Source organism: Branchiostoma belcheri, unplaced genomic scaffold, assembly GCF_001625305.1.
Source record: "Branchiostoma belcheri isolate BF01 breed outbred unplaced genomic scaffold, Haploidv18h27 scaffold60, whole genome shotgun sequence".
Taxonomy (NCBI): Eukaryota; Metazoa; Chordata; class Leptocardii; order Amphioxiformes; family Branchiostomatidae; genus Branchiostoma; species Branchiostoma belcheri.
Window position 1 is genome coordinate 1,246,070 of NW_017804243.1, and position 19,123 is coordinate 1,265,192.

Genomic DNA, 19,123 nt, shown 5'->3' on the forward strand with positions numbered 1-19,123 from the left:
ATAACACTAATGATGATTCATGTAGGAAACAACAGGAAATCACCGTCTGGGAACATGATAAAGGTTCAGATGATCTGATACAGGATTTTGACGCCTAAAATGTTACCAATTTTTACAGTGTCACCAATATTTACACTATTTGAATTTATTGTTATACTGTAGTTGCACTTGATTGATATGTAGTGCTCACAACTTTTGTTTATTTAGAAGTGACAGCTAGAGTGATATACGACACCTGAATGTAGTGTTTGAGCAGACATGGTCCCAGAAGATTTTTGTAATTAACTGTCTAATCAGTCTAAATCAAACGAGTTTTACAAGGAGGGTCTCCCGTGTATCCTGCAAGGTAATTTGTCCCAGACACGAGTCTGGGTGGTGATTTATGCTGTTGAAAGTGTTTGTCAGGCCCAATTGACGTCAGCACATTTCACTCCTTTGCCAAATCACCAGCAGAAGGTTGCAAGATCTAAACCCAAGAAAATCCCCAGATGGCCAATTTGAACAGTCAAAGTAGTGCCTGAAATATAGTGTTTCAAACCAGGATGTGTCTGCTCAGTTTATAAAGGCTGGAAGTAGTTATTTGTGTGTGCATTGTGCTACAGAGGGAAAAAATATTTTTCATGCTTACATATGGTAAACATCTTGGTGATAATGTAGCAGTGAGCCGTTATACAAAAATAAAATGTTTTTGTTCCTTTTCTAACAATTAACATGAAGTGTTGTGATTCTTTAACTTAACAGAAAGTGCCTCGATTGATTCTCAAATAATCATACTGTTATGAAAAATCCATTCAGAAAGGTTAGCAAGACACTTATTGTTAGTTACATTATGAATCAAATTTGAACTATAATTTTCAACACTTATGTACTGGATTTACTGAAATTTTCAACTGTTCAACCCACATGGTTTAGGTACCACACAACTTGGTGAGCAGCAGATCATATGAGTTGCAGAAAGTTTGCTACATGTATCTTCATATGACAAATGATGTCACTGAAGCAGTGGACTGCTCATTCCTTGACAAAGACCAGAGTGGAACAGTAAAAAATTTGTCTGTTGGAAATTACAGTCATTACAGTTCAAATATGTATTAATTAATAATTTTCATGATGTAAGAATCTTGCTAACCTTTTTCTAAAGATTTTCATTCGACTGTAGTTGAACAGTTGAAAACACTTCTGTTGGAAACTACTGTTAGTAACAGTACATTTTTTTTCATAATGACTTCTACCAACACAGGTGAACTTTCAAGCTACATTATTCTTACATTTTGCCCCCCAATCTTGCTGTGTAGATCATCTTGAAGTCGGCGCAGCACAGCCCCACATCAGCCTCCAGAACCAGCTGGTAGTCGCTCACTTTAGCCATGTCCAGCGGGGGACTTGTGATGTTCTCCGGAGTCGCCACACGAGGGTTGGTCATCATGTCCGAGTACTCGTATGCTTTGACCAGGTGGAAGTGCGGTGTCTGATCTCCAAGGGTGAAACACGTCAACTCAATGCTGTCTACAGCCAGTATAAACAATACATTGTTAGTCAGTGAGGAAATGACAAAATTGTTTATTAGAATTTTCCATATGTTACAACAGAGGGGGAGGCAAAACTGGTGATTGCCCTTACTAGTTTTCTCACCCTGAAAGACACTAAAATGAAAGTATAGTACTGAATGTCAGAAAGCTGTATAATATACCATATAGCAATGCTAGTAATGGATTATAGATCAACCAAACTTTTGTTTGACATTTTAGCTGCAATCAGGATGATGAAACAAGAAAGAAAAAGAAATTTCATTGGATTACTTTGAGACTTAATTGAATTGCTTTCAGATTCAGCCTGATTATATAATAAAGATTATTGTCAGCATCAGTGTAGATGCAATAGATCCTTGGCAACGTAAAAATGAGTTTAAAAGATTCTCATATATCATTGGATTGATATTAGATCACAAAGGTTAGGAATAAGATGTCAGTCAATGAATTATTACCTAGTACGCATATACAATTATATTTTTCCTTTAGCCACATTGATTGGGCCTTATACCATTTTAACGGGGAATAGAAGGCCAGAACACAAAATATACTGGTAGATGCTTGAAAATATATCATTCCTTGGCTATCCAAGTCAGACATAACTAGATGTTTCAGTACTCTGACTCTAGCAGATAACAAATGACACCAATGGAGTGTCCATGTCGATGAACTCAAGGCAATTCACAGCAAAAAAAAGCAACAACAGCATTATAATTCCAAAGGGAAAGCAGTAAAATCAAGAAAGCATTGCTGTGGGCTACAAGGACCTTATTCAGAACATGTATACTCATAGAGAACCAGATTTGTCTTTTTAACAACCTCGACCTTATCAGAGAGTTACCAGTTTGAATGTATTATCTCTGGTTTCTGAACGTACATTCTATGATAGGACTAAATCACTTGTTATGTAATAGACAATATTCTGACAGAGTACAACATGTATAAGGCCACACCAATTTAATTTCTTGGTTAACAGATTCACCCGCTTCATATTGTTCTGATATGCAAATTAAAATAGAAATTCAGAATCAACTGCAAAATGCTTATATTTTGCCCTGAACAGTTGAAAACAGTCCTTTTCATCCTAGTTGTTACAGTTATTCCATCTTTCAATGCAATGATATCATTAAAAGTTCAAAATTCATTGTTTAAATTTTGAACCAGCCTGGTGTGTTGACTTCATGGCTCCTATCGTACCATTTTAGGCTATACTAGGATGCCTAGGCCTGTTTTTATTTTTTATTTTTTTTGCCCGCCCGCTCCATTAATTTACTAGAAAAATCTGTTAACCAAGAAATTAGATTGGTGTGGCCTAATAAATTATTTATATATTGCCAATTTGTGTTAGTTTTACTGGCAGTTGACAGTAAGCCAGTACAAGTACAAAGAATGTGTTTGCTGGCTGCATTGTCATTCCTCGCAAGTCCGTACTTGGCAGTTTTGCAGAGACATAACTGATGATGGAGCTTTATATGTCTCCTGTCTTCTTCACTTGGCAGTTCCTCAAGCTGACCTTTAACAGACAAATGCTGTCTCTGTGAAATATCTCGGCACCTCTACAGCTTCCTGCCATTGCTGGGTGAGAGCCAAAACAGTGTGTCAAGCTCTCAGCCTGTCCGGTGCCTTTCTTTTCTATGGTAATAAGACATAACTTTGCCACACAGGCACCTAGTTTGATTAGTTACACTCCGCTTGTGGTATATCGAATGGTCTACCAGAAAGATGGAAAAAAATGAAAAGTGCTAAAAATGTATTTGAATGATAGTTGATGGCTTGTACAGCTGTACAAGTAGAAAATCAGGGCTTTTTGAGGAAATTCTTGTCAAATGTTTTCATTTTTTGTGCAAATAACTCTTACTAATTTGGTATTAGCAAGGTAACTATTCATTCGTCTTGTTTTGGTAATTCTAAGAAACGACACATGTTACAGGGCTGATAAATCTTGGCTGTTGCATATTCGTTATAACAGAAAAAGATCAGATCTTTGTTTACACCATTATGCACATTTACTGCTCAGTAATGGTAAGCTCATATGGCAGATACTGCAGGTGAGAAACTGCATCCTTGAAGTTAACCGGCAAAGATAAATGGAGGTGCTAACAGACGCTATCAGGAAGATAACAGGTGCAGCAAAGACAAATTATTTCCTCCTTTTCCTGATACCATCATATACTATGTTTGCAGACAAGAGCATATGAGGATGCTGTGCTCTCTTTACCTTTTGAAGTTCAAAATTGCACCAGATGTAAGGTTTTTTTTTCGAAATATACAAGCCTAGAATTATACTATTTGTGAAATTGTGACAGATTTTACAGAAGTTGATTTAGCTCACCTCTCTAGATTCATTCTAGTTTTAAAAAATAGTTTTGATCAACTCAACTACCCTCAAGTAAGGAACAAAAATGTGGCTGCCGCACCATATGGCACATGTAATATAGACAGTAAATTAAAAGATTCTGTTGAGTGGTGTGGAAAATGTAGCTCATGTACAGATGGGCCAGGAAGTTCTAGAAGTTCTGAAGCTGCAACCTGACATTTACTTTAGAATTTCTAGAGGGTCTCTAACTACAGTAGAAAGTTGAAGAGTCAACATTTGAATGCAAAATAATGTAGCTGCTTTCCTCCATGCTGTTTTTGATAATACTTAGTCACTGTCTTATACCTTTGACCTACTACCATACAAATAGAAAAGTCTTGACAGTGCTGTCCCTTAATGACATATCATAGATCTTGATATATCAGATTCAGCACAAACTCTTGGGAAATGAGGGCATTTATTTTGGGTCGATACACAATTACACGGATGAACTGGTATATTTAAGCTAATTAGCAATGTCACACATGTTGGCCTCATCTGTTTCTGACAGACAAGAAAAATGCAATTTCAAGGCAGCTAAACAAAAATATTTTTGATAAGGAAATCTGTCTGATATTAACATTTACAGTCATTTCTTAGCACATTTTCATTATCATTTCATACTTCAAGTGTAAGAAATGGACAAATCGAGTTCACATTCCATTTTAAAAATGATTAAAGATGATGGAATATTTTTATCTTAGGACCATTTCGGACCAAAAATCTATACAGGGATAGATAGACACATAATTGCCCTGTCCTTAGTGCTGAAACGGTAACAGTTGTTACCTACTTTTACACACATTCAAAAGACACTTATTACAGTGCAATATCAATTATATAAGGATTCAGAAAAGTCTGCTATCAAGTAATGAAATGTCCTGAAACCTGAGCTTAGACAAATCAACTGACAAATTATTTAAAGTAATGATTACCAAAAAGATGGCAGGTAGAGATAGCAAAAATTCATTCTGAGCTTTGTAATTAATAAAAAATATGGTTTCAGGAATTCAAGTTAATATGTGAAGTTGGGAAAGAAAGATTACAATGTTGCATTTGAACCATTCTGTAAGGACATGTAAGAAGAATAGGTTTTGGGTGCCTACTGTGAATAACTTTTCAGCAATGATACATTACCTAGTTTTAAACTTCAAATGGAAACATCTTACTTCCTTAAACCCCACACTGTTTGTTGTAGGTACATCTATCAGATGGTAACAAAGTGAAAGGCTGGATTCTTCCTTATCAGGACTACCAAGCATCTCTAACGTAAAGGGAACTTCATGATTTGCATCCCTCAATTCCAAGTTCATTGTAACGTTGCTGACAACATCAGACCTGTCACTCATACAAACAGATTGAGTGCTCAGATTATTCCCAATTTATAACTCAAGCCTCTTTCAGCTTCAGTGTAAGTACCTTTTATAGAGATAAGATGTTTTGATATGCTGAAAATGTCCATCATTGCGAGAAGAGGCAATTTTTCACATCAACACCTCCAGGCCTTTCAGGCGATGATTTGATCTCCCCACACACACTTCAATTCCTGCAGGCATTGTACTTCAGAAGGAAAGCAAGGAAAAGAGATCAACTTCAATTTACCTTCTTGGTGTTCTTCTAGAGCACCACATGTAATTCACTTTGTTCTCTTGGTAGCGAAATTTCACGGTCTGAGGAAAATGGACACGTTCACGGAAATTCACAGTGGCAGGAGAGGGAGAAGGCAGCAAAAGCAATTTGACTATCGAAGTGGTAAGCATAGAAGTGACTGAGAAAACTTACAGTGAACATAAAAGTACCGTGAAAAAACAAGGAATTACAGTATAATTTACACCCTTGGTATGTACAACTAGAGTATAGCAGAGTGTTGGATTCATCATCTCCATATGATTACAGTTTTGTGCACAACCTATGGCGAGAACTGTAATAACTGCATTCTTTGTTTCAGTTAGTCATTGAAAATTGCCTTCTAATTGACACTTTGTGCATTTAGTGTTGATTGTATAGCTCCTCTGTTCAGAAGGCTGCTGGATGGTATGGTCATTATAGGAACAACTAATGGGTGCTTAGTGTCATAGGAATGAAAACAAATCTACAGTGAGTGTCACTGGCATACAGAAGAAAAATTTGAGACTATGCATGATGTACAAAATGATAAATGGCTTTTATTTTGACACATTTTGACAGAGAGACAAAAAGTTAAAGGTGGTTCGATAGTCTTTTTGAGGCTGTATGGGCAGTAGGTTGTTGAACCACTTGGTCTAGTTCACAGAATTGGAAGGTGGAGCCCAACCATCTCCATACACTACCTTCTACAATCCCAACCAAAGTCAGGTACCCATTTTACACCTGGGTGAAGTGAGGAAAGTCGTGCAAAGTGCCTTTCCCAAGGGCACAACGTCTTGCCAGAATCAAACAGGCAACCTGTCAATCTCATGTCTGCTAGCCTAACCACTCAGCCATTCAGTGCCACTACGGTCACATGCAATTAGACAATAAACATCAAAAACATATCAGAGATCTTATGACTTAGCCTGTTCTCACCACATCAAGTATTATGGCAGTATTGTTGCTGTAGGCCATCGGGTAGGCTCAAAGGTCAAGATAATGGCAGTGAGTAATGTTCAGAACATGTGCAGTGATGAGACCCAAAGGATGAATCTGACGATAGGCCCTTAACTTTATTGTCATTTATGTTAGTCATAACCAGAGACTGCTTGTATGTCATACATGAATTTGCAGTTCCAAAGTCTCCCGATGGAACTATGATATGGTAAGAAGCTTTCCCTTCAAATGCTTGGTTCTGCTTTGTCATAAAGTAAATACAAAATCATACTTTGTTTTTTGTTTTCTTTTGTATGACTGGAAAACCACCTAAAACCACCACTTTTGTACAGTAAGTACAATCTGCGTATTACTGGACCGTAAGGTTTGAACCACTCACACTGCATGGGAAGGATCCCTAGTAGTATCTAGCATAGGAAAAGATTACATGACATTTGGCGGTGAAAGGTCAGTATCCAAGATTCTCATCAGCAATTACAAAGTAACAGTTCTGTTACAAGTTTCCTATAGACTGTCTACTTGAACACAATTTTAACCATCAAAAATTCTGTCTGCTTCAAACCATGTTCCCTTCCTCAAAATATCAGGCTACTGCAGCTGACATCAACATGTGCTCTGTGTCTGTTTTGCTGCTAAGCTACTAGGTATTATGTAATGCAGTCCCCATCAAATCAATTTTCTTTCGCCTCCAAGGACCGAGTTTTACCGGTATTCTTGACCCTGAAACCATGATGTGTCTTTGCACACTTTGACAGATGAATATTGTCCTATCATAATTACCCGTGTTCTCCTTTGCGACTATCGAGCGGAGGGGGTGACCTGACCTCAATAACCACAGTGCGCAGCACGATACATCCTGTTTAGATGGTCGCGGCAGATTGCTATTCCCACGCATTCATGACCACGACCGGTTATCTCTTGTATCAAGATACAGTCATTCCAGGCTCATCATTCACTTCTTCTTCTTCTCTATAATGCCCAACATCACGTTAGTGATGACACTGGCATGTCGTAGTGCTCTGCTGCCTTCGTCAGACATGTTCTGGCGAACCTGTTTATTTTCCAAGCCGTAATCCCATCTCATTAGTCCATAATCCGTAGCCTGGGTCGGGAATCCTTAAGGGCACTGTAAAACCGCACTGTTCAGTGACTGTTGGAGGCACGTGACACAAAGGTGTCCACGGTAGGTGCCTCTACTACTTCGCAGCTAAGCCTGTTCCAGTCCTTCACTGTTCTTGGGAGGAAGGACCCTCCTCTGTACTGTGTCCTTGTGTGAATAAGACGGAACTGTTTGTTGTGGGTTCTACGTTGTCGTGGAGGGAGAGGAACCAATTTGTTCTTGATAATTGGACACCAAAGAAGCTTAACCAGGAATGTACAATGTGGACAGAGCATGTCTCTGAATGGTCTTTTGGAGGCAAGCACTGGGGAAATTAAAGATGAAATATTGTCCCTTTTGCTATGAAATTATTCTGCAGCACTGTGGAGGAGTTGTATATATATTAGCATATTTGTCATTATAAAGTGCCACTGAGGTACAAAGAAAATCATCCTTTTGTTGGCAACTAATGGGTAACGTCAGGTAAATTGGTAATGAACCTGGCCTTATGAGAGCAGCTACAGAATGAATACAAAGAAAATCCAAGTTCTGAATCTTTCCCAGAGCAGAAACTTTTGATTCCCAGGGCAGAAAATTTTATTATGGATTGCTTGAAGCTTGTATAATATAATTATTAGTTCCCTGCATGAGAGTTCTGTAATACAATAAAAGTCAACATACATGTACACATAGGCCTGGAGGTTTGTAGGACAAACATGATGATATGTCTTAGAGGGTCTGCATGGGGGGATTCAGCTGACAATGCTTAATGGTAATTTTAGGCAGGCCAGCAACACTTAGTGGTAAATTCAGCCAGGCTGGAAACTTATTTTTAATGGTAAATCTAGTTGTCTTGTATTATATAGGCTTTGGACATGACTTCATCGGAATGTTCTTTACTTTGTATTCATGAAGGGGTCTGACAATTGTGTTCGACTACACAATACAAAGAATTTTTTTAATAAGGCTGAATTCAAGATCATACAAATAAACAGCTACATGGAATTACAGCAAGCATGCTTCACACAGAATTTCTCGACAAGAATTAATGTGGAATTCAAGAGGATAGCTAATATAAAAAGGCTTGCAGGCTCTCTGTGAGGGCAGGGCGAGAATTATCTGCTGTTGGCATTATTAAACTTTTAATACGTATATAATACACCACAACTGACGTTATATAGACCAATAAAAATTGAGGTCAGCAAAACCAGCAAAGTGCATGTGATAGACTCCTCCCCTACGGTGATAGCCTTCTGTCATTGTTAATAGACAAGAGGTAATGACCTGTACTCAACCATGCTACCCGGGTCTTTTTGCTGGCTCAAATCGCATTGATTGGCCGATGAATATCAGTAGACTGGCGGGGCATGCGCTCTTCTCAGATTGAGACAAATAGCCAATTGGCCTGGATTCAGTGCAAGGCCTTATTCGTGGAGAAAGCATATTAATACTGTAAAAGTCATTTTTGGCAGTAGGTTATATCCATCAATCAGTGAAACGTCACCTACTTATTGCTGCACTAGCCCATTACAACTTACTGCACCAATTGCTTGACTACCACAATGTAAATAGCCATAAATCATATCTATTTGAAAGTTATCATCATCACCTGAAATTTATAAAGGCACCGAATTACATAAGAGATGATAAGTTACGTAAGAAAAAAATTTTGGCAAAATGATTCTGAAACATCGAATATAATAGAAATTACCTTAAAGTTAGATTACTTGACATTCTTCCTCCCTTAATTCAAGCAATTATGAAAGTTATGCAATTTAACCTGTAAGTGAATATGCCATTATCCAAAATAAAGGCTGCAGTACTGTACAATTTCAAATGTAATGTTACTTAGAGCTTGTGCTTTTGATGGAGGAAGGGATATCACGTGGCTTGCAAGATTCGTACGGAATTACCGTAACAGTAACGGTTACAGCCCATGTTCCAACGTTAACACCTCCATGTTCAGACAACTTAACATATGTTCCTGATCATTTTAAATAAAACTACTAGTGTCTATACAGACATTCTAGAGGCTGTAAGGTTAGTCATGGCTCAAAATATCCCCTGCACAATCATGCAGTTGCTGCTGGTTAAATTGGAGCTGTGTACATTTCTGATGTCTACCTGCAACAGTACTATATTTAGTAAGCTGCTCCCGTTCATAAACTGGGGTACCACGAAAGTTTCCAGTAGGATACACTTCCCCAATTATGAATTTTGCAGGTAAAACTTGACAATGTCTAGTGTAGGTAATTTTCAGTGTTACCTGCACCAGTGCATGTATGCTGAAAATAAAATATTTTTAAGTCCTTAGTTAGAGTTGTCAGGCCTCGAAATTATTGTTCCTATTGTACCAGCACTGTCCAAAAATAAATTTCAATTGTTCTGAAGTAAAGATGAACTGTCTCAACCTGTTTTTTTTTTGGGGGGGGTGTTGAAGTCGTACCCAAGTGCGCTATAATTGTAATGTAGACAGGAAATTTGGGGCGACTTTTCTGGATCCAAAAGCTGGGACGTGTGCCTGATAAACAAAAGAAGGGCTGACATTCTGAAGTTGATTATTTTTCTATTGTCCCAAAAATGTCCCAAAGTGTCTGTTTAGTTGTCACAGCCTAAATTCCAGTGGTCAGTGGCCATTGGACCACCTTTAATTTCGAGCCCTGGTTGTGGTAAAACTCACCGAGAAAGCCTGGTTTCATCTCGTTTAGCATGGGGTCCAGATGGAGCTTCAGCTTAGCAAAGATGGATGGAGCACTGAACACCCACCTGTTAACAAGAGAAAGAAATAAGTGTCAGCAGGTAACCTCCATTAACATTTTTCTGCCAACTTACAAATATCCACCACTTAGAAAGTTTCAGAAGGCCTGGCAAACCTCTGAATCATAAATTTAGTGTCAGCAGGTAACCTCCATTAACATTTTTCTGCCAACTTACAAATATCCACCAGTTAGAAAGTATCAGAAGGCCTGGCAAACCTCTGAATCATTAATTTAGTGCATACGCAAGCAGTAGCAAATCTGCATTGCACTAGAAGCTACTGAAAAAGCATCATGCTTTAAGTCATTTGAAGATGACAAATTAAAGAAGAAGAAGAAAACAAACTGTGTTTGAGAGATCTCTTAAATGCAGCACCCCCAGGTACATTGTATGCACAGTTATAATGCAGGAGCACAATTTACCTATGGGGCGTTGCAGAGGATACAGTATTCTGTAATAAGTTCCTGACACAATATCATATAACTATCAAGTAGGGTTAGATTAGTATAATTAGTATCTCCATATTGTTATACAGTGTATATGAAAGTAGACCAGATTCTTAGTACAGTTAGTAGAACTGTTAAATATTTTTAGCATCACCAACTATGTAATAAATATGTATGTTAGCATCACCAACTCTCTATTTTGCCATAATGCTGTACCCGCTACATCTGTTGTGCAATAAAGTTCTTCTTCTTCTCTTCAGATACATATTTCAGGGTGGTGAATGTATGCGACATGCTGGAACTATGTTTAACTTATTTTAGTAGATGTAATCATTTGGTATCAACATCAACAAGCCTTTATAAGATACAAGGCAAACTTGGAAGGAAATGCTCCTGAATCAGAATCTTAAAAAATCACTATGGAAATAGCAAAGAAAAAAATTGCCGTCTGTGTGGATCAATATTACCAGACAGCCAGTCAATGAAAGGTGTCTGCAAACCATCTCCATGCCCTCTGAGCAAGTTTACAGAAAGGTCAGTGGTCGAAGAGTCTATACTGCATGTACCACTGCACACCAATCAATCATGTTCTCCTGAAAACTTGTGTCACATGGCCGAGTGGCTAATGCGAGCGGACACAAGATCAAAAGGTCACGGGTTCGATTTCTTGCATTCCTGGCCGGACGTTGTGACCTTGGGAAAGACACTTTACATGACTTTTCTCACTCTACCCAGGTGTAAAATGGGTACTACATGACTTCAGTAGGGGAGGTAAAAGGTGGTAAAAGGAGAGGGATGGGCTCTACATGTACCTTCCAAATACCATATTCTCTAGACACAGTAGACTAACAACCTCTTGCCCCTACTGCCTGAAAAACGTCCTGGGACTATGTTTACATTGATTTTTTTAACTCCTAAAAACTTAACATAGAAATCCATAACAGTTTTTGAATGTTGCATGGGGAGCTTTCTACAGAAGCCAAAGTGTCCCAATAGAGATTTCTGAGACTGTTGAGCTGTACCTATAGAGATTTGACAATCATCAGATTCTGTTATATTTCAAGACACGAGTTGGAATGATATGTAACTAAATATACATTAAACAGCAACTCTGGGCAATTACGTGTTACATTATTATCTATGGGTTTGTAGAAGTTCCACCTTTTCTTGTTGCTAGCCATATAATAAGTAGATACTATGAGGGAGTTGACAGGATTATTACTTGAGTTAGCAGCTCTCCTAGTTACTCACTGATGGGCTTTATGTAAAAGGTTTCCTAAAGCTGGCAAATCCTGAAAATTTAGTCCCTTATCACTTAATGCCAGATGTGACCACACTCTTATCTTTACATCTGTTACCAGGTACAATTTTAAAAGAGTCAACAATTTGACAAAGTCATCACAACATGCTTATTACAAGGAGGTCCTCCTACCTAAGAGCACTCTAGAGAACTCATAACATATTGTAACAAATTGAAGGTTCTATCACACCATGCAGAGGGACACTTGAACAATATGTCTAGGTGTGTGTGGATTTTCCTTAACTATATTTGTCTGTCACCACCAATGAAGTGTAAAAAAAATAATAGCAATGGTTTCTCAACAGTTTATACCTTCTAAATTATAAGTGGTGCAGGTGAAATTTGCCTGGTGCGGGTAATTTTCAATGTTCAACCTGCACAAGTGCAGGTTTGCAGAAGAAAAGTATCTGGAGCCCTGCTTACGTAACAAGTCGTTACTCTGCTGCCACAGTGGTGATTTGTGCGCCAGCCAAGGAAATGTCCCACCAGGCCTTGTCTGAAGTACAACTCTCGTGCGTCACCAGCACTTTGCACACAGACTACACGGAACCAGTGCTTAGAATGATATTGGCCATCTGTTTGGTACAACAGTCTTGTCAGTTTGGCTTTGAGTCATCAGTATTTCACAAAAGACAGGCTGAGTCACCCAGCAAAACTTTTATTCCCTGCCAAGTATTCAAGTATACTGACTCTGACTGTAAAGAGACTATATCTATGTAACAATTATAAGATTTTTGAAAACAAAAAGAATGCACAACAAAATTAGAGTGTCATTGCATAAACAGAGTCGAGATTTCAAAATGAAAACCAAGAAAAACAAAATGACTTTGCCTTTAGAGCATTGTCAGGCACAAAACTGTTAAACACCCATCTGTCATTCTTGCCCACTGATTGCAAGTTGCAAAGAGAGAATTACTACGGCAGAAATCCTGCGTAAGTGAGATAAATGGAAAGCTTTGAGCTTCATGTATTCCCTGTCAGTGGCTAGTCCTCTGTGCTAACAAAGCAGCAGTGAGTTTTTCTGGAACACTGGCCATCTAATGGCTCAACAGATAACAACACTGACCTATTTGTTTCCAGCATGTCCTCTTTATATCAATATTATGGCCACAAAGTGAATTATATATTCTACACTGACACTTTTTAATATTTTCATTTATGATCTTAAGTATATCATAAACCATTCAATGCTCCACAGACAAGAACCATTATCCATGTTAGAAAATCAGCTCTTTATTTGACCTTTGCAAAATTCTGCCTCAGCTCTTTAGTCACAATAAGAAAATATTCGATGAGTAAAGATGATGTAGTCTGACTGCATAGACTGTTGTTTAATTAAATGCTCCAGTCAAAGGCAAATGGGGTATGAATGAGTTGCTTTCAGCATTTAATTTTGCTTACTGGATAACTAATTATGTACTAACACAAAGCTTATTATATTCAGAAAGAATGAAACACTATGAGTATACTACCAACAGAAACACATACTAATAGCAAAATCATGAAAAAGCTGTAAGTTTCATCTCATTTTTCAAGTGGTTCAGACTTAATGATTAAATAGGTTTTAAAATTGCCTTTGGCATGTAGTCAAGAACACTTTCAAGTTACGGTTCAGGTGAAAATTACATTCAGAAGACGGGCAGAACTTGTTGACTAAGCTTGGATGGAGACATGCACTAGTTGTAATGTGTTCTGCTTTGCTAAAAGTAATCAAGTCATCACTCAGTCTGCCTTTCACTGTTAGAACTGTCATCCTCAGATACATATGGTGCTCTAACTGTAATTTCCTCAGATTAAAGGGACTGTATGACTGACGTCAACCCTGTCCTTTGCAAAACTTATCTTTTACCTGCAACGTATGGCTTGGAGGATTATCGGCTATAAAAAAAATGTATGCAACTGTACATTACAGTTGAGGAACTGTATATTACAGTTGATGGAATTCTGTATAGAAACTCCCGAACAATATATCCCAACTAAGTTGCAACTAATCCTGGCATTTGGCAGTTGGCTTGTCTGCCAAGTTGCAGTCCATTTCAATCTTTGCTGGTCACTTAGAAATGGTGTATTCATTTTCACCAGCTTATACTTCAATCCCCTGTAAAGTGATTCCTTGGACCATGACATGCATGCACTAGAAAGACTCAACTATTGGAGCGTGTGAAGAAGGCCTAGGAAAAAAATGTTGTTTCCTGTTTCAGTCGTGATTAGGGTTGGCAGGTAGGTATTTTATCTTCTTTCTTTTTTGTTTTATTAGACTTTGGCAACCTCTAGTGACCCAAGTTATACAACACAATTTGACAAAGTAAAACTAACATGAGAACAGTTATATTTTCAATGTCAATGTTGAAAAACTGATTGTACAATGTTGCATCACTTAAGTGTCAGATCATAGAGCTAGAAATTGTCTACCAGCGTGAAAACTTCATGTCCCTTACACCTTCATCTAAAAAAAAGGCTAGGGTTGGCAGTTGGGAAACAGGAAACACAACTTCCTTTTTCATAGGCCTAAAGTGCTAAAGTTTCTAAGCCTTTGCCAAACAAGGTTTCTAAATTATCAGCCAAGTTTGTAAGAACTTACTGCACATGATTTATGGCCTGGAAGGTGAGATCTAACAAGCTGTGTGGACTGGCAGCCAGCCAGTTGGACCTGTGCTGTTGCATTTAAGATAAAACCTACAGATAAAAACTACAGATAGCAATATGCTATTGGGCTTTCCTGTTGAAAATTATAATTACCTTGGCTTAGGATAATGGATGTGTGGCGTCGAATGGCCAAGTGTTAAGACTAGTAGACAAAAGACCAAGAGGTCATGTGTTTGATTCCTGGCATTCCTGGTAAGATGTTGTGTTGTTAATTGGGAAATAAAACACTTTAACACGACTTTCATCACTCCACCTGAGTGTAAAATGGGTACCTGGATTGTGATAGAAGGATAGACTCTACTATGTATCCTAGACAAAGTACCCTAAACCCACTGGTTCTTTGGGCTGATAAAGGCTATGGTACCTCTAACTACCCTTTTTTTAGAGTAACGGATCAATGCCTGAAAGTCAACACATTTGTGGGAATGTCTGTTCATAATCCATATAATGTTATATCATGAAGTCAGCACATCCTTACTTGGTGAAATTGGAAAAGCTTTTGAGCCTAGCTGAGATTGAATGGGATTATCAGCCGAATTCAATGTTTTCCCATACGTACTTTGCATAATTGTACAGTGAAAAAAAATGTAGCCAGAGTGATGAAAGAAGCTTGCAGTCCTTAATTTCATGGGAAATGCCATTTTAAGCTGTCACAAATTGATACGCTCTAAGGATTTTAGTGAGGATGAAATGCGTAACTTTATTTGCTGTGGTTGTCAATTCCCAAAGGGACAAGCATCATGAAATTATGGCAAACTCTAAAATGCCTTTCAGTGGCATGAAAGAGAATGATTAGATTATTTTTGGGGACTGATATTAGATTATGGCCATACAATGCTACTCAAATAGCTTTCATCCATACCTCCGCTCTTAGAGAAGCTTTTCTGTCCTGGTTGAGTGATTGATTTTTAATTTTAGGTCATCTGACTAATAATAAGTACAGAGACACTTATCAACCACATGAAAGTGCATGCCTTCAATTTGCCAATACTTTAACAGTCTGCACTGGAAGTTTATATAAGTGCAAACTTCATGTACATGTGCCCAACTAAAGCATTAGCCACTGAAGAAGTCACATTGGTGAATCCGGTTAGACAAGAAGCAAATAATATAAAGGAACCATGATGTCTTACTGAGGGACAACTGCAGTGTCAAAGATGTCAGTCAGCTGAGGAATGATTTTGTGTTAGATTCCTACAGACAGACAGACAGACAGACAGACAGACAGACAGACAGACAGACAGACAGACAGACAAACATTCCTTTTCAAAAAAGTTGGTATACACATTTCCACAGACAGACAGACGGACAGTCAGGCAGACAGACAGACAGACAGGTAGACAGACAGACATTCCTTTTCAGAAAAGTTGGTATACACATTCCCACAGACAGACAGACAGACAGGTAGACAGACAGACATTCCTTTTCAGTAAAGTTGGTATACACATTTCCACAGACAACAGACAGACAGACAGACAGACAGACAGACAGACAGACAGACAGACAGGTAGACAGACAGACATTCCTTTTCAGTAAAGTTGGTATACACATTTCCACAGACAACAGACAGACAGACAGACAGACAGACAGACAGACAGACAGGTAGACAGACAGACAGACATTCCTTTTCAGTAAAGTTGGTATACACATTCCAAATAGAGATTTGACTTTATGGAAGATCCCTTGAGTAAAACTTATTGATTGCTAACCTTGACGACAAAAACCCAAGAGATAAAAGTGGTGATACCATCTCAAATCTTTATGTTAATATCCTTGACAAGTGGCATCCTTGTGACTAGACAACAGCAACAGATCTAATCTTTAAGAAACAAATGCCTTCTTAGATAAGATAACTCCATGTCAGGAATATATCATAAGCACTCATATCTGGGGGTATAAAAGACGACAACAGTCTGCATACACTTGACATGAAAGGGAAGTGATGTACATTAAATTCATGTTAACAATACCAGTAGAAGCAGCAGTATTTCCTTCTAAATTGACTGCGAAGACTTGTTCTTTGACACTTATGCCTAGGAAAAAATGCCGTGTTTCCAGTTTCCCGGCCTACAATAGCAAAAAAAAAACCTATATCGCTGGTGAGGCTACAAAATTTTGCGACCTGACACCTGAAATTCAAACCCTCAATTATGAAACGTCATTTGACATTCATCATGAAGCAATTTTTTCTTTAATAAATCAGGTGAAATATTTGTCTACAAGCAATTTGTTTATTTGTTGGATCATTGTTTAGAAAGCTAAAAAAACAAATTTAAAAAACAAGAAAATCCCTACCTACCGAACCAAGTTTTTCAGGACTGGAACTGGAAACACAACATTAATTTTCCTAGACCTTATTGTCCTCTCCATAATGGTTTCCAATATGTCCATTTCAATTGCTATAAAGCCTTGGGTAACCCCACTAAACTTTCTAGCAGACAGCTGCCAGCTTCACCACAGGTATCATTATTATTGATTCAATTAGAAAAAGTTCTGGACAAAGCACTGTTCTGGATACAACAATAACTGACTGCAAAGACTTTTTGTTCCTTGACAGTTATTGTTCCATGTACAATGGTTTTCAATATGTCCATTTCACTTGCTATAATGACTTGGTTAAGTCCAATTCTACCATTCCAATAAACATTCTATAGCTGCCAGCTATACCACTGGTATCATTACTATTGATTCAATTAGAAACAGTTCACAATACCTGTGGGAATAGGAAATTGATTTTCACTCATGCTATCCACCCTCCCCCTCTTGGCCTGCTTTTTAAAAGCTCACCTTACTTTGTCCACTTGATAAACACCTACAGTTATGAAGTTTGATATGGTGCCAGAAAGTGTCACTCAACAAAGTACATGGAGAGATGCCATTGGTCTGACAACACTTCACTTAATAGTGGCTTTCAATTACAAAAGAATCAATGGTTGCAGATCAATAACAACCAGCGTAGCAATTTTCAGCCAGCTTAGGGAAGCCCCAGGTGGGATATTAGCAAGTCAAGTGAGATAATTATAATTTGCTAAACTATTGCTTGATTTGAAATGGGACGTAACGATAGGTTGAACTTGCTGACAGGTGTTGTACAAGTGCAGTTTTAATCATATTAACTGTTTTCATGGTGTGTGATCCAGTCCATAGCTTGATTTTCTGGTGTGAAATCTACATAATTGCAGAATCGTCAAGGGAAAACAAACTCTAACAGCAGCTTGAGTTTCAGCACCTTGGACAGACCCTATTTCAGTTCATGTGGCAACCAGGTACATGGAATGGTCTACATTTTATCATTAGACGTTACATGGTTTTATTAAAACCAACAGGCAATGTACTTAAGGTATGGCACAACTGTTAGCCCATTTCTGAGGGGCACAATCGTTATGGAGCTTTAACAATAGCTCATTGATAGTATTTTCCTTTTGTACACGATAAATATTTTTCATTCAAAATTACTATTGTCTACTTTATGAGACGCCAAACATCTAAAGATTCCAAGTACATGGAATGGTCTACATTGATCTGAAATGGGACTTAATGATACATTGAACTTGCTGACAGGTGTTGTACAAGTGCAGTTTTAATCATATTAACTGTTTCCATGGTGTGTGATCCAGTTCAGAGTCTCATTTTCTAGTGTGAAATCTACATAATTGCAGAATCGTCAAGGGAAAACAAACTCTGACAGCAGCTTGGGTTTCAGCACCTTGGAGAGAACCTGTCTCAGTTCATGTGGTAACCAGGTACATGGAATGGTCTACATTTTATCATTAGACGTTACATGAATTTATTAAAACCAAGAGGTAATGTACTTCAGGTATGGCACTACTGTTAGCCCATTTCTGAGGGGCACAATCATTATGGAGCTTTAACAATAGCTCATTGATAGTATTTTCTTTTGTACACTCTAAACATTTTTCGTTCAAAATTACTGTAAGTCTACAAATTTCCGCGGTATATTTAGATTCGCGGAATTCGCGGGGAACTTTCTACCGCGAATCTATTTCCCCGCGAATATGTTTTGCGTAAGTGCGCCCCCCTCCCCACATGCATTAACGACGGTAAGCGAAACACAAACACACGCAACAAACACAAATCACTGCAAATCAACTTTATTCTTAGCAAATGTACGTATGTTGAGTAACAAAAATTTTTAAAGCTATACTGATGTCAAAAAATTATAATATTATGAGACACCGAATCGCGATACTGAGGCACTGGCCGTGTCAAACGTGCACCGCCGGACAAAAATCTCTGTGTGCAGAGCGCCGGCCATGCGCGCCCGGGCGCTTGAAAATTGCGGGCACATCGGGCATATCTACAAATATTTTGATTAAAAATATAACTGCTGGTATCTGGGAAATGTTAGTTGATTCTCTTTTGCGCCCTGCTTTGCGGGCGTTTTTTTGCTGGATAGAAACGCTA

The 19,123-nt window shown here is 38.2% G+C and overlaps 1 protein-coding gene across 1 annotated transcript in view; it reads right to left on the reverse strand.

Moving 5' to 3' along the window:
* Positions 1-19,123, reverse strand: part of LOC109482769 (tricalbin-3-like) — a 57,975-nt gene that overhangs the window by 14,465 nt on the left and 24,387 nt on the right. The window contains exons 3-4 of the mRNA XM_019785607.1: positions 10,230-10,315; positions 1,269-1,506 (exon numbers count right to left, since the gene is read on the reverse strand). Of these exons, the coding sequence (XP_019641166.1) occupies positions 1,269-1,506; positions 10,230-10,315 (324 nt within the window). The remainder of the gene's footprint in view (positions 1-1,268; positions 1,507-10,229; positions 10,316-19,123) is intronic.